General features: G+C 46.9%; 1 protein-coding gene across 3 annotated transcripts in view; it reads left to right on the top strand.

Moving 5' to 3' along the window:
- PTPN14 (protein tyrosine phosphatase non-receptor type 14) overlaps positions 1-25,936 on the top strand; it is a 171,608-nt gene that overhangs the window by 126,013 nt on the left and 19,659 nt on the right. For all 3 annotated transcript variants that reach the window (XM_019428332.2, XM_019428341.2, XM_019428351.2), the window contains exons 6-13: positions 4,909-4,979; positions 5,858-5,945; positions 9,536-9,624; positions 12,506-12,593; positions 13,412-13,494; positions 16,564-16,621; positions 20,092-20,170; positions 22,191-23,668. In XM_019428332.2, coding sequence (XP_019283877.1) covers positions 4,909-4,979; positions 5,858-5,945; positions 9,536-9,624; positions 12,506-12,593; positions 13,412-13,494; positions 16,564-16,621; positions 20,092-20,170; positions 22,191-23,668 — 2,034 coding nt within the window. The remainder of the gene's footprint in view (positions 1-4,908; positions 4,980-5,857; positions 5,946-9,535; positions 9,625-12,505; positions 12,594-13,411; positions 13,495-16,563; positions 16,622-20,091; positions 20,171-22,190; positions 23,669-25,936) is intronic.

Below are 25,936 nucleotides of genomic sequence, written 5' to 3'. Positions count from 1 at the left end.
AAATCAGAATGCAAAGCCAAGAGTAATAAAGTGCAGTCAGGATTTTATGTGGGGAGAGGTTACCTCTGCTGGGGGGGTGGTGGTTAGGAAAGGCTTAAAGACTAATGGTGGGCGAGTTGTGTCTCAGAGGGTGGGCAGGATTGCAGCAGGCAGACAGGTAGGGAACAAGGAATGATCTAGACAGGGAGGGAAAGAGCAGGGGCAGGGTGGCATGACTGATCGTGTAAGAGTCTGTGGTGAATCTGACTGTCGCTCAGGAGTGGCAGAGGGGAGTGGCAGCAGATGAGATGAAACATCTCAGGGCTCAGAACCCGTGGACTTTGGGGATTTATAGACCCCACACTTTGAGAACCGCTGGATTAGAGCAGTAAGACCGTTTGTGAAAGGAGGTCAGATGAGAATCATGGTGTTCTGGACAGGAGGTGATTTAGGTATTATGAGTGACAAGAAGAACATGAAAGCAAAGCAAGAGATACTTTGGAAATCAAACGAGCAGCACTTGGCATCCAGTTGGCCGTGGCACATGGGAGAAAGTAGTGTGTCTGGTGACAAGGGTTCAAGTTTTGAAAGACGAGCATACGTAAGGCCGTAGTCATTATCCCTGTCAGGGCTTGAGATGAGCCTAGGTTGCCGCATACTTAACCTTTATTCTTATAGGTTAGGGAAATACTGCGAGATCTCTATGGTTTCATGAATAACTCTGTCCTTATTCTTCTTCCCGCCAAGAAAACATCTGTATCGTCTGATAAATCTGTTGTTTTTCATGCCTTGTTAACTCTGCCCATCAAATCGACCTGCATTCAAAGAGATTAGCATATTACTTGGCGCAGAAGCCCTTCATAGGATTTGGTGTCAACATGCTTGAACCAACATCTCTAACATCTCAGAGGCTCCCCAGTGCGCTTGGGGAGACGAAAGTGAAGCTCACACCTTAGAATTTTAGAGAGCGTGCCTTTTTGTGCTAGTGGAGACAATCAATTGGGTTGAGAATTTTCCACAATTTTTTTTTCACCTTTGTCTCCTAAAAAGGTCTTACTCACCTAGCCTTTGGGCAGAGACCAGGCTTCGGTGCTATTTAGAATTTTTTATGGTGATTGCCAGCATGATACTTACGAGTTCGTAGATGTTAGAATGCTTTGGCAGGTCCCAGTGCTATCTGTGAAGGCTGGAAGGAGTTGTGTATCGCACCTTTTCCAGAATATGACGGTCTCCACTGGGCTCTGAGCAAATCAGATACCTGAACAGCATAGACCTCGTTAAATCTCACAGTGAACGGATGAATATGGATATGTTATTCTTGGATCCAAACTTCCCCTCCTTGGGATAGTAGCTACATACATTGTGACATGTGGCTGGCGATATACATCCAAATTGAAGTTACTTAAAGTTAAATAAAATTAAAAATTCAGTTCCTCAGTTGCATTAGCTACATTTAAAAAACACTCAGTAGGGGTGCCTGGGTGGCTCAGTTGGTTAAGCAACCGACTCCTGAGTTTGGCTCAGGTCAAGCTCTCATGGTTTGTGAATTTGAGCCTCACATCAGGCTCTGCGCTGGCAGTGTGGAGCCTGCTTGGGGTTCTCTCTCTCTCTCTCTCTCTCTCTCTCTCTCTCTCTCTCTCTCTCTCTCTCTCTTTGCCCCTCCCTCACTCTCTGTCTCTCTCTCTCTGTCAAAATATATACACTTTAAAAAAAAAATAAAAACATTCAGTAGCCGCGTGTGGCTAACCCTACTGTACTAGAAAGCTTGGATATAGAACATTTCCATCATTGCAGAAAGTCTTGTTGGACAGCACTGAAGACACTGTGACAGAAGCTGATGTCAGTGTGTATATCTGAATTGTGAATGTTCCTGGGCTTCTGCCCTGTCATTCTGCCCCATGTTGTACCCTGGATACATTGTAGCCTGTGGTCAGGTGGCTCACACTATAGGAGCCAAGCATTCTGTGCCCGTGTCCTGGCTGCCATTTACCGGCTATGTGAACTTGGGCCGTTATTTAATTTAGTTTATTTTAAAATTTGATTATTTGTCTCACCAAAGCCTCCATTTTCTCATCTAAAAATGAGGATAGCATGCCTACTCCAGCTGGGATAACTAAAGGAGAGAATGCACGTGAAGTACGTTACTTGGCACATGGTGAATTCTCAGGAAGTAGTTGTCCTTGTCATTGCCATCGTCATCGTCTTATGATTAGCATGACCCTCTTGTCTCTGGCATGCAAGCACAAGGAGGCTGAAGACCGTGCTTTTCGGGCAGCAACACTCCACGAATTTTGAAATGTAAGCAGAGGACAGGCAGAAGGTGCAAACGATCATTAACCTGCTCTGTGTGATTAGAAACTCCGGTTTGACAACGTGAAACTTTGTTGCCTACTGAGTTGCCTGTTGAGTTTAGTTCAATAAGCATTTATTGATCACTTACTGCATATGGAGAGCTTATAAGTGGGCATCATGTAAGAGCCCCGTGATAGGCCCGTAAGTGATGTGGAGAAGAGCTGGTGCCGTTAGGGGCCTGTCTGTGATGAAGAAGAGAGAGGGTGAAGGAGGAAGGGTCAGATGAGCATCCGGATAACTGTGTAAGAGAGACAGTAGGCCAGCCGTGGGGAGGGCTGTATGAGCCACACTCAGAGTGGAAGACGAAAGGCTTGCTACATCCGGCATGGGGCAATATGGAAGCCCGGTCAAGGGAACGGTAGTTGAGACGAAAGCTGAAGGACAGGGTGACGTTTCACTCAGTGTGATGGGCCCCTGGTGTTTCTTCCAGGAAGGCTGAGCATGAGTGTGTCAGGAGACAAGAAGCATTCTGTTAGGAAGAGGGGTTTTCCTGAGGCCTTGAACCTTTGAGAGAGGAGGCCGGGAAGGGAAGGCCGGGTCACGCCGAAGAGTGGTCTGAATGCCAGGCCCAGGTGTTGACCTAATTGAGCAGGCAGTGGGGAGCCATGGAAGGTTGTAAACCTTCTGCGAGGTTCCACTGGAGAATTCAAAGAGAAGACTACATTCCTTTGGTGGGGGAGGGAAGATGGGATGAATGGCCTTGTTTGATCTTACAAAAGCAACCGAATTCGTCAAATGGCATTTCTGAGGCAGAGCAAAGAACAAAGCGAAGTACACAGGGCACTCCACAGGTGTGCCGCTGTGTACAGGCATGCACTCTGCCATTTTTCATTCACGCAGGGCCGCTCGCGCCTTCCCTGTGGCAGGGCGCATACCTCAGGGAGGCCCCACACGCAGATGGAGGCGCTTGAATGGAGTGGGATAGCAGAGGCGCACCTTTGGGCTTTTCTCCTTTCAAAGTAGGAAGCTGAGGTTTCATGGGGCACTTCCTGATCTTCGCTTACCTTTCTTTATTTTCTCCTACGGCCACATGCCTTTCATTAGCTTTTCACAATTAGTACCGCGTTAGGACTACCACTCAATACCCAGATGCACGCCCATCGCTCCCGTGTGCAAGCCACGCGGCATCTTTGCTGTTCCCCGGCGAAAAACGGTGCTTATTCCCTGTCGTGGACTTGAGTCATTTCAGTGGATGGCTAGACAGGAAAACAGCAAATTAATCAGTTAATGCACGGAAAATAAGAGCTGCCTGCACCTTCTCTGAGGTTTCTCGTGACCATCTGCAGGGCTATACAATTTCCAGCACCTCATTTACACCCTCATTTTCCGGATTTAAAAGATACTGATTTTTCATGTTTCCCTGATTTGAGATGGGATGTTTCTTGCAGTTTTGAGGTGTACCTTTATTGGGGGTGGGATTTCATCCACAGAAAATTGTTAAATTGGAGGCCATATTGGTATAAATGGTATTCTCGAATCCAGGGAATCGGCATTTGGGATGTTTTCTGCCAAACTTCAGCCCCCAGCCCTCCACCCTCAGTGTCTACGATGAGTCTCAGAGGGCCTCACCAGGACACGTAGCTCAGAGGCCCTTCTGACACCCCTTCTGGAGCTCAGAGGGAAGTGGCGCGTGTATCTCTGCCCTCGTCGGTGCTTATCGACCTGGGGCAGATGGTGTGGAACCGGCCCCTAGGAAGGTCTGAGGCAGCTGGCCCTCGGCTTGAGCCTCCCCAGGCTACCACAAGGAATTCGGGGAGCTCTGGAATCACCACGGCTGTCAGAATCTCAGGAACTGGTTGCTCTGGTCTCCCTGTCTTGGAATTACTCCTTCAGACCGTCCATCCCAGACAGTTCTGTGCTGGTAAACGTGTAACAATCCCTGATACATTCCCACTGTCAGCGGAGGGGTGTTGGGAAGAGGTATGTGCGATCGGCTCTAATGCCACAGGAGCCACAGGCCCCAGGGCCCTGGGATTTAGGTGCTGGAGACACCAGCGGGTTCCCACACACCGTTAGCTTATAGAACTCCCTACTATAGCCATCGTGGCCTCTACTCCCAAGGGTCTGTCAAGTAACATCTGAATGAGCCCTCTCTGCCTTCTGTAGCTCTGAATTAGTGCCCGGATATTGTGGTGGTGGACAAAAAGGCCAGGCACAGCCCCTTGCTAGGCTCAGCTTTTGAAAGGATAATGGGCTGGAAATTCATACCCCGATTGTTAAAAATACGTAAGTACTGACAAAGCAGTTTCAATAAAAGTGAGTCTGGGAGGCAGACAAAGAAGAAGAAGGTAAATGAAAAAAGAGCTATTCCTATACCCTCCAGAATTTAGGTGGCTCCCCAAACTATGCCTTGAAAGAGGCATGTTAGTTATAAGTGGAGAACCTAAGTTATAGTGGAGAGCCGTGTTCTAAAAGTAACAACGGACCGTCAGCCCGAAAATGGACAACTTTCGATTTGAAGGAGTAAAGGGGAGATGGCTGAAGTGAGGCTAATCAGGAAAACCTTCTGGAGAACAGAGCTCCTAAGGTTTGTTCCTAACAAACAGCAAATGACCTCAACTGCTTCTGTTTTGATAGGATTTGGCCCTGGAGGAGGCTGTTCTGGAGGAGCTGACCCAGAAGGTAGCCCAAGAACACAAAGCCCACAGGTAGGGCCCGCCAAGGCGCTTGGCTCCCACCCCCGACCCCGGGCTGTGCTCTATCCTGCACGTGGCTCAGCCCTGTTCCCAGACGCGCGTATAGATTCAAAAACTGTGTGCTTGCCCTGCCTCCCCTTTTTCCTGTTCTTTTTTTTTTTTTCTTTCTCTCCCTTTCTTTTTTCCTTTTCTTCTTTCCACACCAGCAAGCCCACACAGATGTGAAGCTGTTAGCCAGGAGAACCCTTCTCTCTGACCTTCCGAAAACTCTGTTGCCAGAGCTGGGGAGACTGGGGCTGCTTGAGTTAAGAGTGAAGACCTAAAAGATCTGCTTTGGATGGGAAAGTCAAGGTCAAGAGGGAGAAGAGGCCCTGAAAACTTGTTATCAGGGCTACGTGGAGCTCTCTGGGACCAGTGGAAAACGAGCAGCCTTCCTTCCGACCTCAGAGGACCTGTGCAGTGGTCCTAAGCTCTCTCTCGTTTTGGCCACTTGGCTCCCAAAATAGCATCCTCATAAACTTTTTCCTTGTTTCTTAACAGTGGAGATTTTTTTTCCTAGGTGGGAGAAAATAACTTTTTTTTTTTTTTTTTTTTTTTTTTTTAGCAAGCAGCATTATTCACAGGGATGTCTGGAATAATTAGTGTTTATAGGGCTGTGGCTCTTAATTAAATACTTTACCTTCCTCTGATTCTTCCCCGTTGAGTAAAGGCTGGTAGGGAATATGTTAATGAATTACTTAGTAATGTACCGCGTCCTCACAGTTGGGTGATGATTGCTCTTCCCAGAACTGGAGCTAAACCACAGCTCTGGAATTTGCCATCAGGAGGGTCGGATCTTCCACTGCCTTTGTTGCTCTTAACCATTTCCTTTGACACTGTTTCGGTTTTAGTGGAATCCTGCCCTCAGAAGCCGAGCTCATGTACATCAACGAGGTGGAACGTTTGGATGGATTTGGACAGGAGATCTTCCCTGTGAAGGTAACATACCCTGGCCTGTCCTCACTTCAGCTTTCTCAGAATGGCTCAGGTGGTTGGAAAACTAGTGATAGGCAACAGACCAGAGCGACCTGGCTTCCTTATCGCCACATGGCATTAGATGGCGAGTCCTGCTTACTTTAGGTAAAGCAAACACTTCTTAACTAAGAGACTTTGAAGTTTTCCATGGTCTTGGGCAGAATATCTTGTTTGTAAGACAACCGTCTGAGTGAGTACCAGACAAACACCAGCCCATCCACCAGCCCTGGGAAGGTATGCGGTCACGTCCAGTTCTGCGACAGGAAAGCAGCTATTAATATGAAGACTCTACCCAGTAGTTTTCTTTATTCGCTTCTTCTCTCCTCTCTTTGAGCTGATACAGGGATCATCGCCTGTGAGGCAGAGTGAAACATTTCCTGTATGCAAGCACACTTTCTTTCTCGAGTTCTATAGAGGCTCCATTGTGGGTTTCCAGCCCCTTAGGTGTTTTCTGGAAACCGTGCCTGGGAAACTGTTACAGCACATCACATCCTTTGCAACAGATCCACCTCCTGAAGTGGGTGTGGTTGGGGAGGGGGGGTCACGGTGCATGGTCATTTATAGAGTTGGGCCCGTACTCCAAACTCGTTTTCTTCTCTCTACTGACCCACTCTGCGAAAGACGGAGTTTTGTCAGAAACCTAAAGCAACTGGCACATTTCTGCAATTTGGGAGATGGTGCAATTTTAGCACAAACATTTCATTCTAAACTGGCTCCGCTGGCTGTTTTATAAGTGTTCTGTTCCTCCTCTGCTGCACGCTTGCAATTTGCCTTAATGAGAACTGCCCATGTGCATCAAGTAGAACGAGCAGGGTGGCCGCAGCTTGTGGAAAGGGCTAAATGGCTCTTTTTTAGATTTGTTTAATTTTCTTTTGCTTCTCTAATGGCCGCCCTTCGTAGGGTTGTAATCCATTTTCCTTGCAATAATGCCTTATGAAGCCATCTGCATCCCACTTACATTTCAGCAGCCCATATATAGTCATGATATTCTGGGCCATTGAAAAACCAGGGTAAACTTCTCTCCACTTCCAGAAAACTGACTTCTCAGTCCCAGGAAGTCGGGGGTTTCGTTGTGCTCATTTACTCGTGTTGTTTTTGGTCATTCTGGGCTGTGGGAAACAAGAGCAGTGGAGATAGTGTTGAAATCCACTGTGCCCGTTCCCTGATGCACTTTCTGGTATATTCTTTTGTGGGAAGAGCACAAGGCAGGTACTGTCTACCTTGGTCCGAGTGGGCAGACAGGCACTGCTGACTCACTGCCTGTGCGTGTGACTTAGCTGGGTGTCTTCTGTTTCCCCACGTGTCTGTTCATGACTAAGGTGGCCACCTACCGACCACCTGACATCCCCGGAGACAAGGATGACGGGAGGGGCAGCAGGACCAGTGGGGCGGTGCCGTGATCAGCTCTGAGATAGGTGAAAAGGCAGGCAGGAGAGTGTGCAGGGGCAGACCGAGTAGGGATGGAGCCCCAAGTAACGTACACGGGCTTGCTATGGATATGTTTTAGGGAAGAACATTTCCACGTAGTGTGGGCTTTTCCACGAGCAATTCTTCAAAGTTTCTCAAGGCCGGAGGAGTACCAGTCCACTTCCTGACAGGTCCGCTCCTGCTGCCTCCACACACACAGGCGGGCCGCTGCCTCGGTGGCTCCCTGCGTTGTCAGAGCACGGGGACACAGAGAGGATGCTTATGTCTGGAGCCTCGATCCTTAGCCGAGTGGGATATCAAGCCCCTAAGGTTTGACCGATGCAGCGTCTGGGCCTCGGTCCTATGTTTTCTCCATTGCTCGGCCCTGGTGAACTGCTCCTGCCGTGCCCCCACCCCTACTGGCCCACTGCACCAATGGATCTACTGGCAGAGTGCCCCAGGAAGGCTTTCTGCAGGATTTTCTTTCCACTTCGCCTCTCCACTTCTCCTGGCTTCTTTTCTCACAAGTGTTTTTCTGCATGTCACCTACCTTGTAACTGCTCCTGACAACCGAGGCACTTCCTTTCCTTCCCCCTCCACCCTCTCCCAGCCCTGTCTCTGCTTTGCATCCAGCCGTTGTCTTGACCTCACTCTGTCCCTGTTAGAAGAGCCCTGTTCTAATGTGCGCTTTGCTGCACGAGCTGGAGAGACGTCCCTGTGATGGGGCACTGTTGTCTGTGTGTCTTAAACAGGATCAAGGGTTCTGAGGAATGTAGACATCCTTCTCTTCCATCCCGTGTCTAGTCATGCGCGCCTCTCTGCTCCCTCCACAAAGAAGGTATCCCCTAGGGAAAGCAGGGGGCTGTGACACTTTATTCCCCGGATGGTGAGCCTTGTTCCTGCTCTGCTCCCAAGCACGCCGGCAGCAGGTTGGGCTCTCCCAGACAGGAGGCTGGAAGCATCTGACCGGACCAGGAGACCAGACTTGAAGATAAGTCATCTGGGCTTACCTCAGCACAGGGCCCAGCAGATTTCCCGACACCTCTGTAGTCCTCGCGCCCCTCCTGTGCTCATGAAGCTCCCAGCCAGCACTTAGCGTCCCTCTCTGGAACATGAATATGTGGCCCAGCATCACCCCACAGGGTGTCCTTACAGGAATGACAGAGGCCAACGCAAAGAAAACGAAGCAGCCTGGAAGACGTAGAGACTCTGCCGGGTGAAGAACTCGCCGCCCAAAATACCATCCTATGAGTCTCCACTATATTACATCTTTCAAGGGATAGATTGCTTTGAAAAGAGAATGTTCAGAAAATAATTTAAAAGAAAAAAAAAAGAAAGGAAAGAAGAACTCTCAGAAATTAAAAATGTGATATCAGAAATGGAAAATGTAATAGGTTGCAAGACAAAATTAAGAAAATCTCACCAAAAAGTGAAGTTTAGAACGTGGGAGGTGGGAGATAAAATTAGAAGGCCAGCCCAGGATGTCCAACATTGGAATAATGGGAGTTCCAGAAGTGAACAGAGGAAACAAAGCTAGTAATTCGAGAAAGTATCCCAGGACTGAGGGACATGAGGCTCTAAATTGAAACACCAAGCACAGTGGATGCAAATAGACACACACTAGGGCATTAGGCAGGGGAAGTTGATGTCTGTAGGGAGAGGAAATGGTGGGAACAAGTCTGCTGTTGGCTTCTTCTAAAGAGGCTGCAAACAATATGCTCAGTTCTTCAAACTGCGGGCTTATATAATCACACGTGTATGAAACGCATACATAATCAAACTACACACACGTATAATTTTGATTTAGAAAAAACGTAAAAAAGGTACTAATAGACGCTCGTGAAAGATGAGATCTTAAGTGCCCACAAATCTGAGACAATCCTAAAAATCTCTCTTGGACAGGCAACGTGTAGTGACAAATTCAGATAAAAGATGCATGTATATGTATATAGTCCACTAGGCTGTGCAGCGGCGTGAGTCGCTTCAGGACCAAGTTGCCTTTCGTCCGGATGCTGTCTGTGATTCTTTCATTTATGGGCAGGAAACGGGGTGTGGCCCCCCCGGGTGGGCTGCGGCCCACGTGCTCGGTTCTGCCAGGTCGCCGGTGATCTGTTTCATCACGCCGCTCTTCTGTTGATCTTACGCAGGACAATCATGGAAACAGTGTGCAGCTGGGCATTTTCTTTATGGGCATTTTCGTGAGAAACAGAATTGGAAGACAAGCAGTGATACACAGGTAGTCTTCTTCATATCTTTTTCCTTTTTTCTTTTTCCCCTTGAGGGACTCTCGAAAACCCTGCTCAGTAGGACAGGTATCGCAGCGAGTTGAGAGCCAGATGGTGGGTCAGAATTGAGCTTTTCTCAATTCAGAGAAGATCAGCCCTCTGTGCGATTCGAGCGCTAATGGAGAAATGCATCTCACTTCTCCTGGAGGCCCGTTTGGGGGTGGGGACTCTCACCTGAGTCCAGGAAAGGTGCCCTGGAGCCAGAGACCTGGAGCTAAACTCTGTGAGTCTGGTTGGAAGCAGGCCATCCAGTCAGTCCTTCAGTCCAGAGTGGCTTCTTCCCATTTTCCATCACCCTCCGCCTAACCACATGTGCTAGAAGAGGGAGGACTGATTTTTATATTAAAAATATAATGTATTTATGAAAGTGCATTTTGAAAAGCATTGAATTTGTTATGAATTAAAGGAATTTGGTACTTTTTCATCATTTTGCATTTTAGAATTCTTTTTCTAATGCTTATTTATTTTAGAGAGAGTGCAAGCAGGGAAGGGGCAGAGAGAGAGAGAGGGAGACACAGAATCCAAAGGCGGCTCCAGGCTCTGAGCTGTCAGTGCAGAGCCCGACATGGGGCTCAAACTCATGAACCGCTACATCATGACCTGAGCCGAAGTTGGATGCTTCACCGACTGAGCCACCTAGGCACCTCTCATTATTTTGCATTTTAAGCCCTCTTCTCCGTTTAACGTGAGAGACCAGTGTCTCCTCGGGTCACGTGTCCGGGAGCTTGCTCGTGTTGGCATCCGTAGTTGCTACCGTAGTGTCAGTGATCTCAAAAGCTGCATCCTTGCTTTCATTTACAAGGGCAGTGTGGCCAGTTATTTACTGGAAGACGAGCTTTCTTGGACATGCATCTGGTAGGCATAGCTGTGCACCTAGGCCAGATCATCAAAGACAGCTCTTAGAGTCAAAGCAAAGTCCACCTTCTGGGCGTGGATCTTGCCCAGCTGTGTACTCTCTGGATCAGCAGTTGATCTGGGTCATTTTGCAAGTATTTTCCCACCAAAAGCTTCCCAATTGGCTTCCCCCCAAGCCCCGCCCCCCTCTGCCGCTAGGTCCCCACCCTGCCATTATTTTTGTTCATTTATTTTTTTCTTGCTCTGTGAAAGGGGACATTATTGAAACAGGAGTAGGGGGAAGATCTTGGTGGCTGCAGAATAAACTTTTTGACTTTTGGACATATTCAGTCAACTCCATACACGTACAATAAGTTACAAATTGTTCCAGCAACATGCATAAAGTAGGCAGCGATATAACTATGAATTTTTATGCCCATTTAAAGCTGTTCGGGCATTTTGTCCCACACAGTTCTTCATAGCTGAATCAATGCTTCATTTTCTCCTTGAGCCTGGAGAAGTAGACAAGTCTTACGTTTCAGTTGTGGAGGTCAGATAGAAGAAAATAGCAGTTTGAAACTCTGCTGATGGTAAGCCACTCATAGGCTTGGTTCGGTTCCTTAGGAACTGCTTCCGGACTTCTTCCTCCAGTCCTTATCTCAAAACCCCTACAGGCTGGGAATTTACTTCTGCCATGGTCTGCCATGGTGTCATGGTAATGATGCCCCTAGGGGAAGTCGCATCATGGAGGAGGAGTGGATCCAGAGTTTTGGCAGTCGGTTTGAAGGAATGGAGCCTGAGGAAACCAAATATCTCTTATCTCTAGAGACCTTCATTGAGGAGCCTGTAGCTCTGGGTCGTGTAGATGTAATCTCTTGGAATTGTAAGTCAACCGACAGCTCTACTGATCACCTGTAGAGAGTATGGCCCCAGCAGATGTACGTAAACACAGTTGGTCCTGGAATAATGGAAAGGTGACTGGAGGAATGCCCGTAAGCCCCAGTATGGAACTCGTGCATCCCCAGTGAGCAGAGTGGACGTGGCTAAGTCCTGTACTCGTTTGTGCCTCAATTGTCTCATCTCTAAAGGAGGAACAAAAATAGCTGCCTTGTCTACCTTAGAGAGTTGATAAAGGAACCGTACTCTATACAGATGGGAGGCAATATTACTACTTTTAATTCTCTTAGCCAACATCCATTGCATGTTGAATGCCGGGTGCTTGGCTCCGTGCTTGGAATACAGACACGAAGACAGCAGAATCTCTAGGCATGGCGTCTTAGGGCTAGTCTGGCTTAGTTTGGGATCTAGTCACAGAGGTCAACAGTTGTAATACCACGTGGTGACCGATAGGGGACTATACGCATGCGTGCTGTCGGGACGAGAAAGCGAGAAGGTGACTTCTGAGCTAAGTCTTTAAGGAATCATCTAGGCAGAGGATAGGGCAGTGAAGGTTGGCCTGAAGAGGGAATTGTAGATCGGGGCACAGAGTGAAGGTAGACAGTAGTAAGAGGCGGCTACAAACTGACTCCAGGCAGAATGGGAAACTACAGCTTACCTTCCCGGGCACTTTCTCTTGGTGGCATAATCAGTCTGTAGCCTACGCTGCAACACAGAATCTATATGGATTCTTTGGCCTAGATTCCTGGAAACACGTGACTTTGAAATAATATGCTCCTCCATATGCTTTGCACTTTGGAAATGTGAAAAACAAGGCAGACGTTCCTTGAACGTTTTCCTCATAACTAGTCATAAAGGAAAGTACACCTTATGAACAGCAGTATCCAGATTTACGTTATATGGTTTCCTTAGCTATTTAAGTTTGACCCGGGGTGTGTTTTCTTTACTTTTTTGCTTGGAGAGAAGGCACATTTAGCTTTTAAAACTGTAGTTAAATCGTAATTTGTAAAATGAGACTCACCAGCAGTGATGACCCTCCTGTGCTGATTCATAACTGCATGGAACCTGCCTGGCAAACCCAGTTGTTTTTCTTGTGACCAGGTGGAATGACATCGGGAATATCACACACAACAAGTCGACTATTCTGGTGGAGCTCATCAACAAAGAAGAGACGGCCCTCTTTCACACGGTAAGCAAAATGGAAAGATGGGGGCAGGGTCCGACAGACAGCTTGCCGTGTGACCTCTCAACTCACCACATCCCTTCTTTGCTCTCTGCGTCGTGAGAGAATAAATGTTCTACTGAGCCCGTAACCGTCCACCTCTCGCCCAGTGCTGTCATCACTCATTTCCGGGTAGTGGTGGTGATTTCCCGTTCAGAACGCCAGGTCTCCAAGCCGAGTTTGGACTCGGGGATTTCGGTTCCTCCACCTGCTGTGTTTGGGGTGGATCCCATTGTCTGGCGTGCTGCGTTCCTCCGCGCTCGAGTTACAGCCCACATCCAGTAACCCCCCGATTATATTGCACAGCATTTTCTTTTGCTGGCGGACCTGGATTTTCTCCCCCCAGCCGCACAGCCCAAGCCTAATCTGAAGTAACCTGAGTGATCTTCCTTCTGTTGAGGGCCCCCTTGAGAGCCAGGGCTGTTCGTGCACCTCACTGCCTCTCAGTGATGCTTGGTGTTCATTCCATGCTCTGTCTTGATCCACTTACTTATTTTTAAAGCATCTGGTTTGGAATTGTGTGAAGATATGCCAGCCCAGGGTGTAAGCCCAGTGCCCTGAGTATGGAAGATTCTTTAACAGATTGCCTGCCATCCTTGGGTGGGCTTCCTAGCCCAGCTTGCTGCAGAATTTCAGCACACCGGTTTGCTGCTCGGGGGGGCTATTTTGTGTGTGGCCTGACGATACGAAGGAATGTGGCCCTGTTCGGGAGAATCCTAGGGAGACGCGTTTATAATCAAATACATGTTTTTTGTTTTTTTTTTCTCTGCCTCTTCTTTTCCAAGGACGATCTTGAAAATGCCAAGTACATCTCTCGGTTGTTTGCTACGCGGCACAAGTTTTACAAACAAAACAAAATCTGCACTGAGTAAGTAAGCCGTCTGTCCACCTTCTCACTGGAAGGCCTGGTCGGATTAAATCCATGTGCTTTAGGGATGTCGTAGATGGCGTTTGCCATTCGCTCTTTTCCCTCCTTCCTCGTGGAAGCTGACCAGGCAGGAGGGAAAGAACTTTAATGACGAAGGCCGTCTGGCACAGCGCGTGCGCCTGGAGGGAAAATAACTCACAAATTGACTGTGAGTGCTTGACTACCTGGACGGGTTGGCCCACATTAGTGCCTTTCCATCCTCTGTGAGGAGTTCGGAGGAGCTGAGCGGTTCCCAATTTGCCAGGGTGCCCCTTCGTGTCAGATGCGGGGTATGTTCAGAAGTGTGTCACGGAGTAGCAAGCCAACTTGAAAGAAAAGAAGGTTCTGTCATCCTCAGCCCTGTTTCTCTTACACAGTTGGCTAACCCCGCGTGTGCTCCTGGGTCATGTCATCTGCCTGTAAATGAGAGGCCAGGGTAATTAGAGGAAGACTTGGAATACACTAATAGACGTCACGAATCCATGTGTGTTTTTTCAATTTAATTTGGAAATAAAGACGATAAAGGGAGTCTGATATGGGAACTTAAATGTGACCTGACCTTGGATGTAGAGTAGCTGGGGCTCACGCTATCATTGCCTTTATTTTGGTTGCCTTCAAAAGATGTTCCTCAGCAGAGGACGTTCGGCAGTTGGGGCGCCCTAGGTGCTTAATTGTGTTTCAAAGAATTCGGGGATATAAATGCAAGAGAGGAACTGCTTTTCCATTCCCCCAGTGGACACATCCAAGAGTGCGAGAGTATTGTCCCAGAGCAGTTCCTGCTGAAAATTGCGGCTGCTTTAGAACTGGAGCCTCAGGTCCTGACAGACTTTCTTCTCTACACGATGGAGGCTCTTTCAAACCGGTCTTTGCAATTGGTCACTGTCGGAGTCTGAAAGGATCGTTGATGGTATCAGGTCCGCCAGCAAAGTTTGCAAATGTAAATCGGAAGGGCAGTGATCAGGGAGCGGCAAGTCAAACAGCCATCACTGTACGGGCATGCACACGCGCACGCACACGCACGTGGCGTTCTTTTGAACAGACTCCCCGTAGATCACTTCTGTGCACTTCTGCGCTGCGGCGGCCTTTGATCTGCGGGGGGGTCTTTGACTCTATGGTTGGCTTCTGGAGGGCGAATTAAAATCTGACTGTTTTATGCAGTGAATTTCACTGTGGTCTTCTGGTTGGACCATTTCTCAGCAAGGGAGTTTACTGTAAAATTTGCAGAGTATTTTGATTTCTTTGGCGGTCTCCGAATACTAGTGAGCGTCCCACGTTAGCCTGAAAACTGAGGAAATGGTGTTTTCCTTTCTACTTCTGTAATAACCATTCTTTTCTCCTCACCAGGTAGAGGAGGTTCCTAACCTCTTATTTGGACTCTCTAAGATGTACACACACACACACACACACACACTCCATACACACAGTAAATTCTGTGTATAGTTTCAGGATCTCAGCACAGACTGCATTAAGGCCTGGGATAAACCCCCTGTAGTTTTAGGAAACTAGCATTATCTTAACAGCATCTTTCTCCAGAGGTCTGCACACCCTGACTGCTAAAAGACTATCATTGATTTTCATTTCATTTCATAGAGCTCCAAAGAGTGCTTCCCATATTTCTTGACTTGAGAAGAAAAATTGCAGGGAGTGGGAAGGGTGTTTAACCTAAGTCTAATAATACTATATTTGGCCAGTTGTTAAAAAAAAAAAAAATCCAACGTTACTGTTTCCACACCTCATGAAAGAAAGAAAAGGTGTTTTATCACTAAAAAGGTAGGAAAGATGAACTATCAGACAAAGGAGAATGCTTTAAAGTGAAGAATTCTAGCTTGATGGAAAATTCTACATGTCCTGGGTTTTTTTGTTTGTTTTTGTCTATGTATGAGTTCACTGAAGACTAGGGAAGATGTCAGTCTGGACTTTGAGACCCATTTCTCAAAGACACCTTTGATTTCAGTGCTCAAGAATTTTTTTTTTTTTAACGTTTTTATTTATTTTTGAGACAGAGAGAGACAGAGCATAAATGGGGGAGGGGCAGAGAGAGAGGGAGACACAGAATCGGAAGCAGGCTCCAGGCTCTGAGCCATCAGCCCAGAGCCCGATGCGGGGCTCGAACTCACGGACCGTGAGATCGTGACCTGAGCTGAAGTCGGACACTTAACCGACTGAGCCACCCAGGCGCCCCAGTGCTCAAGAATTTCTTAATACTCTTAGCTCCCACACATTTTTATCCCTACGTTAAAAAAAATTCACGTTGATTCTCAGTCTGGAAAGGATCTGATTAGATTACTACTTATAATCAGTATTATCTTAATTCAAAAAGATTTTTGTATGGTCTTACTCAAACATATTTAATCTGTTTTGGATTCCATTTGACTGGCACATTTAAAAAATATTTTTTCTTCTTGCTGTTTTTCTTTATTAAAGATTTTACACATAGACAAAGATACAAAGAATACAATTTTTAAAAAACCCATGTAATAATAGTGATATTTTTCAGTGTTGCTTATTTCCCTCATAATATTTTTTGGAAATAAGCCTCATTCTTCTGTAAAATTTAATATCTAAGGATCATGTGCTCCAAACATTTTGAAAATAAGAGAATAAAAAAGGAAATCAACATTTTTCATAGCCTCTCCATTCAGAAATAAATGTTTACATTTTGCCATAAATTACTTAGCGCTCTGTCTCTTTTTTTTAAATGTTTATTTATTTTTGAGACCGAGAGAGATGAACGGAGGAGGGTCAGAGAGAGAGGGAGACACAGAATCTGAAGCAGGCTCCAGGCTCTAAGCTGTCAGCACAGAGCCCGACGTGAGGTTCGAACTCACGGACCGTGAGATCATGACCTGAGCCAAAGTCCGACGCTCAACCACCTGAGCCACCCAGGCGTGCCTTATTATTTAGCTCTCTTGTCTGTTCCACCCCCACCCCACCCCGCCCCGCCTTTTCCCCCTCTCTTGTTGGTCCGTCTGATCATCTTATGTCTGATAAATAAAATGACTCTTCTCATTTCTTTAACTTTTCCTGTAGACAATCAAATTCTCCACCCCCCATCCGACGCCAACCCACCTGGAGCCGATCCTCTCTGGTATGTATAAAGTCTTCAGTAATCAAATGGTCTGACTGTTGGGGATGGAATGTCCTTTTGTTGCTCAATTGAAAGGAAACATGAGTAGGGCATCATGACCAGGTGAGATCTGATGAAAACACAGAAGAGCATCAGTCAGCCAAGCAGGTGTGATGAACATTCATGTCCCATTTGTGCCCCATCACGTGGGACATCCATGTGCCCATCCAAGGCCATCACTTCTTGAAGTATGGCTCAAGGTTCACCCCTGAAGAATAAGTCTTAAGGCTGATGAGACCGTGTTTGTTCAGCATATGACCTATGGTGTGTGTTTTTGTCCATTTGCTCATCTGTGGTTTTATCACTGTTTCTGGTTGTTACATGCACATGTCTTTGGTTATAAGCTCTACAAATTCTTTTGTATTTGCCACCATAGATAGATCTTGATAAACTAGTCAGAAAATGCTTTTTGAATGAACCCAAATTGAACGAGTTTAGTCGATGGTTTCAAGTTAGGGTATTTGGTGGGGAAGATTAATTATATATCTTCTAATTTTAAGACCAACAAAATCGATTTACTGAATTGATCTACTTTTCTATCTAATCTAACGTTAGCTTTTTTCATTTTTTAAAAAATTTCTCCTCTTGGGGCGCCTGGGTGGCTCAGTCGGTTAAGCATCCGACTTCAGCTCAGGTCATGATCTCACAGTCCGTGAGTTCAAGCCCCACGCTGGGCTCTGTGCTGATAGCTCGGAGCCTGGATCCTGCTTCAGATTCTGTGTCTCCCTCCCTCTCTGCCCCTCCCCTGCTCATGCTGTGTCTCCCTCTGTCTCAAAAATAAATAAAAACATTAAATAAAAAATTTTTCCTCTTCTGAATAAGGAAACACAACTCTAATTTCAATACAACTGTTCTTAGGCTGTGTTTTATTTTGAGGACTACTTTAGGATAATATCATAGAAAGATGCAGAAAAGTGACCTTTAAACATGTGACCTTTAAAATTTTCTAGGTGACCATTTCCTTCGAGTTGATAGGAGAATAAAATTGAATTTTTCCTCATACACAGTGTATACCCTATAGCACATCTTTAACTTGTCTTTCCGAAGGAGAGTTTTGAGGAATTTTTTTTTTTTGTCTGGAAAATGCATAGACAATGAACTCTTAGAATTCTAGAGTTGAACCGTTATGTCATCACATTCCTGAGTACCCAACATGAATATTATTAATCTCGATGTCATGCATAGTATCTCACAAGTGGCCCTTGCCTTGGAGGTCCAGAGGGTCACTTTGGGCTTTTCCCTTGTGGCATTGATAGATTTGTTCATGGCACTGGTTTCTTTATACTTCTCCTTTGTGAATATTATTTTTTTTTTAGACTCCACATGTCTTCATTAGGGAGATGATTTTTCACTTATGTCCATGAAACACCATGGAGGCCAAGTATTTTAAAGCTGTCTTGTGATTTGATCTCATCCTAATTATCTGGAGAAGATAAAGAGGTTTTCGTATTTTATCTGGGTGAAGACAATCTGCAGGAAGCCAAGTTCAAGGCTCCTCCCTTTCTTCTACCCTTTAGGGCAAAACCATATTACCAGGAGTTCCCTGGGATGAGTGATATTGTCTCTTTTTGGCTTCCTTGCTGAGAACCAGGACTGCTATTTTTCTCTTGCCCTTCTGCTGCCTATATTATGGCGTCTCACTTGTTTCTATATTAGCAGGTCTGGAAAGATAGAATAATATGCACTATATATAACGTAACACAATATTATATATATAATACAAAGAGATGGAATAAATAATATCCCGAAATGGTATTTGGAGGATTAGCTGTTATTATCCTTTGCTGTACACTTATGCCAACTCATAAACAGTCACTTGCTTATTAGATTTTTTTCAATTCCAAAAAATTGGATTTTTAAGAGCAAGAGAAGGCAGTGAGCCAACTTTACCTTACTATGCATTTCTATTACCTCACATGAATCCCTTCCCACTGTTTTTGTTTGTTTGTTTTAAGCCTCAAAACTGGCTGTCCTACGCTGGAAAAATTGAGTTGACTTACGTACTACCAAGAAGAGGAAAATATTTTAAAATTGCAATTCATAAACCAGCCAAAGGGGGGCGGGGGGGAGAAACAGCCAAAGGGAATATTGAGAAAAGCTGATACAGCACCTTCTTTTTGGTACCATGAACTCCTTTCTTAGATTAATTTCAATTCCTTATTTCTTCTTTCTTGACTTGTTTATTTTTGGATCCCTTATCTTTATTACCTTCTTTATGTGCCCTTTTGATGCTTAAGCATTATTTGTGGCAGACAAAATGGCAGATGAGTTATCTGCCCAGCTTCAGATTATGGCAAGTGTTCTTCCAGTATTGACGGATACTGAGAAAGTGTGACCCCTGCTGGCTTTGGGTTTTTTTGGCTTGATCTCAGCCATTCTCCTAAAGCAGTAATATTTAGACCAGCATCTATGAGAGTAATTTCAAAATAATCGAATATATCCTGTTTGGTGGTTTACAGGCTTAACGTTTTTTAAAGATTTTTGTTTTTTAGAATCAAAACTTTTTCTTCAAAGAAGCTGTCACTGGGGATCCCAATATCTAAATAACATAAATATTGTTGGTGATAAGGGGAGGGAAGAGGTCTGATTTGACTGGCAAGAAGCTGAGATGTACTGAGGCTCGGTGGTTTGCTGTAGATCACGTTAGTGACTAATCATATTTCCTTTGTTGGCTCACCAAATATTGAACTGATCTACGCTTTTTTTTTTTTTTTTTCCTCTGAAAGTTTTATTCTTGTCTGCAGCAGGAAGTTGTTCAGGTTGGGTCTAAATAACCATCTTTAAGGAGTCTCTTGGAAAAGATTTTTCACTGCAGAGTAGATGGTTGAACTAGGTTCGCTGCAAGACCTGTCCACATTGGGTTCTGCAATGGGGGGGTCCATAAGTGGTCTTGAGAACCACACACATATTGTCGCGGGTCACCATTCAGATTTTTATATAAATTTGCAACCGAACCCAGCTTAACACCACCCCCGTCCCTATTGGAGGTTGACGTGGTGCTGTAAACTAGGGTCATAGGTGCAGACAATTTTGGTTAGAATGAAACCGAGTTTCCCCTTATTGTCATTATTCTTTAGGTCGAATATAATAAATCTACATGTTCTGAATTACTCCTTTTAAAAGGGCATTGGGAGTTTTGCAAGCATATCAGGAAATAGACTAAATGTTAATTACAGCTTCCTTACCTTTCTCACCTTGAACCAGCTGCCTTATTTCCCTCTGTTTCTCCAGTCCTAGACTTAATGATGAGATGGAGGTACAGATGAGTCAAAGAGGGACAAATCAAGGGTGGACCAGCAGAGAGGCCACAGGGTGCTTCCCTGCAGACGCGGGTGAATGATGGGCTGTTGTGTGCTTGGGCTGGTGCCCCGTGAGATTCCACGGCCATTTGTGCCACGGCCTTCCCACCTGTGCTGTCTTTTCTGTTTCAGCCCCGACAGCAGCCGTACATCTTGCCTCCCATGCACGTCCAGTGTGGTGAACACTACTCGGAAACACACACTTCGCAAGGTAAACCGTGGCTTGTCATTTTCCCTTCTTGAGACGAAAAGTCGAGTACCTGTCAGCGGTGAAGAAGTTTTTTTTATTTCTTAGATGACAGTGATACTTTTGTTTTAACTTTGTCATTGTCTGTCTGAATGGCAGCAGGCGGCGGCTTTGATTTGTGAAAGGCATAGCGTGTCATTTGCCCCTGAGAGAAAAACTTTCCCAGAACTGGCTGCTGAGGGAGTTGGGAGAAGGCAGTGAGCAAGTTCCTTGTCTCCTCCCTCTGATGAGTGGGCTTGGAGAAGAGAGAGGGACAGTAAGCCCCACGGAATGCTCTTCACCCTCGTGACCCGTATTGAGCACACAGAGCACACAGGCGTCCAGCTTACTTAAAAGAAAGGCACAAATAATCTCCACTCCTCTTTTTAACTGCTGCCTGCCATTTCTCCGGACACCTGTTCTTGCCTCAGAGCAAATGGAATCTGTTTTTTATTCTTTTTCTCCCCAAACACTCCCGTGCCAAAAGTGTGAGAAAATCCGTCCTAAGAATAATGGTTCTAATAATAACAATTACCATTTATAGAGCAGTTCCTCTCCCTAAGCACCGTGCTAAGCCCTTGCAACATATTGTTTCATTTAATCCTCAAAATAAACCCACACGAGAGGTACTATTACTAGTGCCATTTATAGAAAAAGAAAGTGGGGCGCAGAAAGGGTATGGGAGGAGCTTTGAGGTGAAAAATGACTCTTGAGCCAGTGCCCTCTTTGTCATTACACTAACTGCATCTCAGAAAAGGAATGTTACTAAACTTGGGTGTTGGCAGTATGTTGAACGGATAATGCATTTCTGTGTCACCATAGGCTGGCTGTTTTGAACCTCTGTCCTGTCAGAGTGTGAGTGTGGAAACCAAGATAGTCAAGACTCTTTAATCAAATACTCCTTTTTATAAGCAGACGAGCAAAGTTACCCTGCTTCTGTGGGAAAGCCCCAGAGCCCATAGAGATGGAGAAGTGGCACACCTTTGTTCCTGGGTTTTGCTAGTTTTTCTTGTCCATCTCAGCTCATCTGGTCTGTGAGCACACTCCTCCTCAGGCAACTGAGCGTTTTCAGTCACCTTTTCTGGTTGGTGGTTTTTGGTTTTATTTTTTGCCTTTCTGCCCTGTCCTCCTCTCCTTTGCTCATGCTTAAATCCAGAGTGTGAAAATGATGAACTTTGCTCATCAGAAAGTGTTTCGGCAAGAGGTTGCCTTCCTAGGCAACCTTCCTAGGGTGTGTGTGTGTGTGTGTGTGTGTACACGTGTATGTGTGTGTTAAAGAAACCACGGACACCTAGTATGGGCCTGACTTTAGCCATCTACGTTTTACCTCTTTAGGACCCTCCTTAAACCACTATTAATTTTAATGTCAAATGACCTCAGTGATGAAGCCAATTCTAGAGGAGAGTTGTAGGCAGTGGCCAAAAGAACTCCTGGTTCTGATTTTGCCCTCCATCGGTTGCTGATCAGAACCAACTAGCCATGCGTGCTGACACCTTGACTGCATCATTTGTCTTGTGTCTTTACGAACGCTCAGGAGTTCCTCGGGGAAGGGGACCTTTTCCATTGCTGTCCGGAACATAAGCTCCAGGTATCGGTAACTTCAGATGCATCGTCCTGTTAAAGCTCTTGACTTCCTGGCCCAAATAGCCGGTCCCGTTGCTGGGCCCTGGACAAGAAGACAGGTTTACCCAACATGAGGGCCATTGTTTGTGCCTGATTTCAGAGCTCTGGCAAAATGGAGAACTTCCCCAGGTGATAACTATTCCAAACGTGCCTAGCTTTCTTTGATTAGATTCACTTTCTCTTTTTAGTATGCTTTCAAGTGTTCTTTCTGTATGTTGGTGTATCACCCGAGAGTTATTAGTTTTTCCATGGAATACGTGGGTGGAGACCACAGGATTTCACTTTTAATGACCTCTGAAAGTCACACCCAGGAGTGTGAGGATGAACTTAGTTGAAGCAGGGTGATGTGGACGTTCATGGGCCTTTGTTTGATTTCTTGTAGACAGCATCTTCCATGGGAATGAAGAAGCCTTGTACTGCAATTCCCACAACAGCCTGGACTTAAATTATTTAAATGGCACCGTCACCAATGGCAGCGTGTGTAGCGTTCACAGCGTCAACTCCCTCAACTGCTCCCAGAGTTTCATCCAGGCTTCTCCTGTGTCCTCCAACCTCAGTATCCCCGGGAGTGACATCATGCGGGCTGACTACATCCCTAGCCACCGGCATAGCGCCATCATTGTGCCATCCTACCGGCCGACCCCCGATTATGAGACGGTCATGCGGCAGATGAAGAGGGGGACCGTGCACGCCGACAGCCAGAGCCAGTCTCTGCGGAACCTCAGCATCATCAACACGCATGCCTACAACCAGCCAGAGGATCTGGTGTACAGCCAGCCCGAGATGCGGGAGAGGCCCCCCTACGCTGTCCCTTATGGGCCGCAGGGAGGCTACGGTAACAAACTCGTCAGCCCGTCTGACCACATGAACCCAAAGAATAACATGGTGCCGAGCAAGCCGGGGGCAAGCTCCATCTCCCACACGGTGAGCACCCCAGAGCTGGCCAATATGCAGCTCCAAGGCACCCAGAACTACAACGCGGCCCATATGCTCAAAAACTATCTCTTCAGGCCGCCGCCCCCCTACCCACGGCCGCGCCCCGCCACCAGCACCCCAGACCTCGCCAGCCACCGTCACAGGTACGTCAGCGGCAGTAGCCCCGACCTGGTGACCCGCAAGGTGCAGCTCTCGGTGAAGACCTTCCAAGAAGACAGCTCCCCAGTGGTGCACCAATCTCTCCAGGAGGTGAGCGAGCCCCTCACGGCCACCAAGCACCATGGCACGGCGAATAAGCGCCACAGCCTGGAGGTGATGAGCAGCATGGTGCGGGGCATGGAGGCCATGACCTTGAAATCGCTCAACATCCCCATGGCGCGCCGAAACACACTCCGGGAGCAGGGGCCGCCCGAGGAGGTGCCGGGGAGTCACGAGGCTCACCAGCTTCCCCATTACCACCACAAGAAGACTCTCTCGGATGCCACCATGCTGATCCACAGCAGCGAGAGTGAGGAGGAGGAGGAGGAGGCCCCAGGGTCGGTGCCCCAGATCCCCATGCTCCGGGAGAAGATGGGGTACAGTGCCCAGCTACAGGCAGCCTTGGCCCGAATCCCAAACAAGCCCCCGCCCGAATACCCTGGCCCGAGGAAGAGCGTTAGCAACGGGGCCCTGAGGCAAGACCAGGTCAGCCTGCCTCCTGCCGCCGCCAGGGCTAGGGTCCTGAGGCACGGGCCGGCCAAGGCCATCAGTGTTTCCCGAGCCGATCAGCTGGCCGTGGCTGGGCCTTCCCTCGGTCCGTCCATCTCCGAACCCGACCTGACAAGCGTGAAGGAGCGGGTCAAGAAAGAGCCTGTGAAGGAGAGACCGGTGTCCGAGATGTTCTCCCTGGAAGACAGCATTGTAGAGAGAGAGATGGCCATCAGGGTAAGTGTCCTCCTCTCCCACGGCAGTGTTCAGCGGGCACTTCAACACACAGCCTCCTCCCCACCGCCCCACACAGCTTCCTCCGCTCCTTCTCCATGACTCTCGGCTTAAAGTATGAAAGCACATGTGCTCTGGGCCGTGAAGAAGGTGCGAGGCTTATTCAGGGAATCTGTTAGGAAGTTAGAGAATCAGTTGGCATTTCAACAGGTAGCGTTTCATTTCACAAAACTTTGTATTTTTACCCCTTCAGCTAAACCTTCCGTTTTTCATTCATGGCTTCTAATTGGTACACTTGGCCCAAGGTGCTGTAATGGCGTTAGGATGCTGTAGGTTGGTTATTGAGATCAGCCTCTAGGCCAGCATCGTGCTGTTTATTTGGGGTCAGATTTCCTGTGTGGGAGTGGCTAGGATCTCTCCTTCCTACGTCTCTTGTTCCTATTTTAGGGGGAAGCATTCCACCCCCCCCCCCCAATTTGATAGTGAAAGAGCAACATCCCTTCAGAGCACAGCTTTGTGTGGAGATCCCTCTCCCAGGATGGCCCACCAATATTGACCGGACCACGATGTGTCCATTTTATTTTCAGATTTTCTTTCAATAGATCGTTAACACAGAGCAAGAAAACTACAGTATTACTCAGAAGTTCACCATTGAGTTTCAGCCCCCCATTAAGCTCATTCTATCAAAATTCACACACACGCGTGGAAACGCATGCATACATATACGCACACTTACGACATTTGAAGATGCCTGATATCAGACATAAGTAACTCTGATTCAGGATATGTACCAGCTTGGGGCCCGGGTAAGCTGTCAGAGCAAGAGTGTGTAGGTAACAGGTGCGCACGCAGAACGACAAAGTGAGTTAGCTCCTACTAATGAGAAAATTGCCAGATTGTAGTTGCTACTTTAAAAAAATATTTCAGAATGCCATTGCTGCTTGTTCTGGACATTTTCACAACCTCAAAAAATAAAAAATCATTTCCTTTCATCACAACTAATCAAGCCCTGGTTGACTCATCCTCTGTGGGCACCACATCTCTGCCACAGGGTCTCTGCCACTTAGCAACTCCAGAACAGTGTAAGTGAAAATTTGCTCTGATGGAGTTCTTAGACTCCCTTCCTTTTATAAGTCTCCCTGCACCGCAGTGGTAATCAAGCTGAAGAGAACAGTCGAGGGCCCACGGTTTAAGGAAGCCACGTTTGTGGGTTCAGGAATCTAAACTGCAGCAACTTTATTACTTTAGACAGAACCTTCAGAACATTCCCAGCAGCACCCTTTTGGCCACCAGTGGAGCAGCGCTAAGGATCTGGTACAGGAATAACTTTTTCCACTTTTTGCAAACCTAGAAGGAAATCGTGAAAGATATGCTTGTGCCTCCCCTGGCCAATATAACCGTTTGGCTGACAGATGGAATGAAACGCGGGGGTGGCGCCACGGGGGAGACCTTTCCCAGCTTGGAAAAAGTAACGCATTGGTAGAAATGGATTTTCAGTTCGTCTTGGCCGCAGGCCCCTTGACCACAACTCAAGAACCTGTCAGCCCAGGCAGCCAGCTTTGCAGTCACCCCTGCCCACTTGATGTTTATTGACGCCTACGTGGTCCCATAGCCTCATGTTGGTCATTCATCCCCTCCTCTTGTTACCTGTGTTCAACAAAGCCCTCTATCCAGACCCCACGGCATTGGCTTTCTACGTAGAGCTTCACAAAGAAGCAACGGGATTTTCCACTGTTTTTCCCCTGTGTTCTCCCACCCCATCCATGTGGATAATAGTGAATAGCAGATTCCACCCCTTCGTTGTAGTTCGGGAACATCATTACCCCATCCCTACTTCATTCTCCCATTGATTTTCTTTTTTTTTAATTATATATACTCAGGTGCTCAGAGACCACAACCCTTGTCTGAGGTCTTGACCTTAGAGAAAGACTAGGAAGTTCTTCAGTGAGCCAGTGTGCCAGCGAGATAGCGATGGTGCCAGTGGCTCTGAAGGTCGGGATGGTTTCCCATCTGCTTTTTTTTTAAATGAAGAAACTGCCCCCTCCCCCAGCCCCGTCCATGCCCTTCCCACATCTCAGATCCTCCTCTGCGCTCCCCATCGTGGGCAGCTTCTGCCTGGCTTGTTAGGAATGAATAAGAATGGAGAAGGCTGTCCAGGCCTCTCTAGGATACGAAAACAGTGAGAACATTTAAGCAAACGGGAACTGGAGGGGCAGCAAGTATGGTGAGAATGTGCCCTGCAGGCAGCTCTCTGTAATGTTGGAGCCACTT

The sequence above is a fragment of the Panthera pardus genome, unplaced genomic scaffold (genome assembly GCF_024362965.1).
Source record: "Panthera pardus isolate Hobbes unplaced genomic scaffold, ASM2436296v1 HiC_scaffold_21, whole genome shotgun sequence".
NCBI classification, from domain to species: Eukaryota; Metazoa; Chordata; class Mammalia; order Carnivora; family Felidae; genus Panthera; species Panthera pardus.
This window is presented reverse-complemented; position numbering and strand designations above follow the sequence as displayed.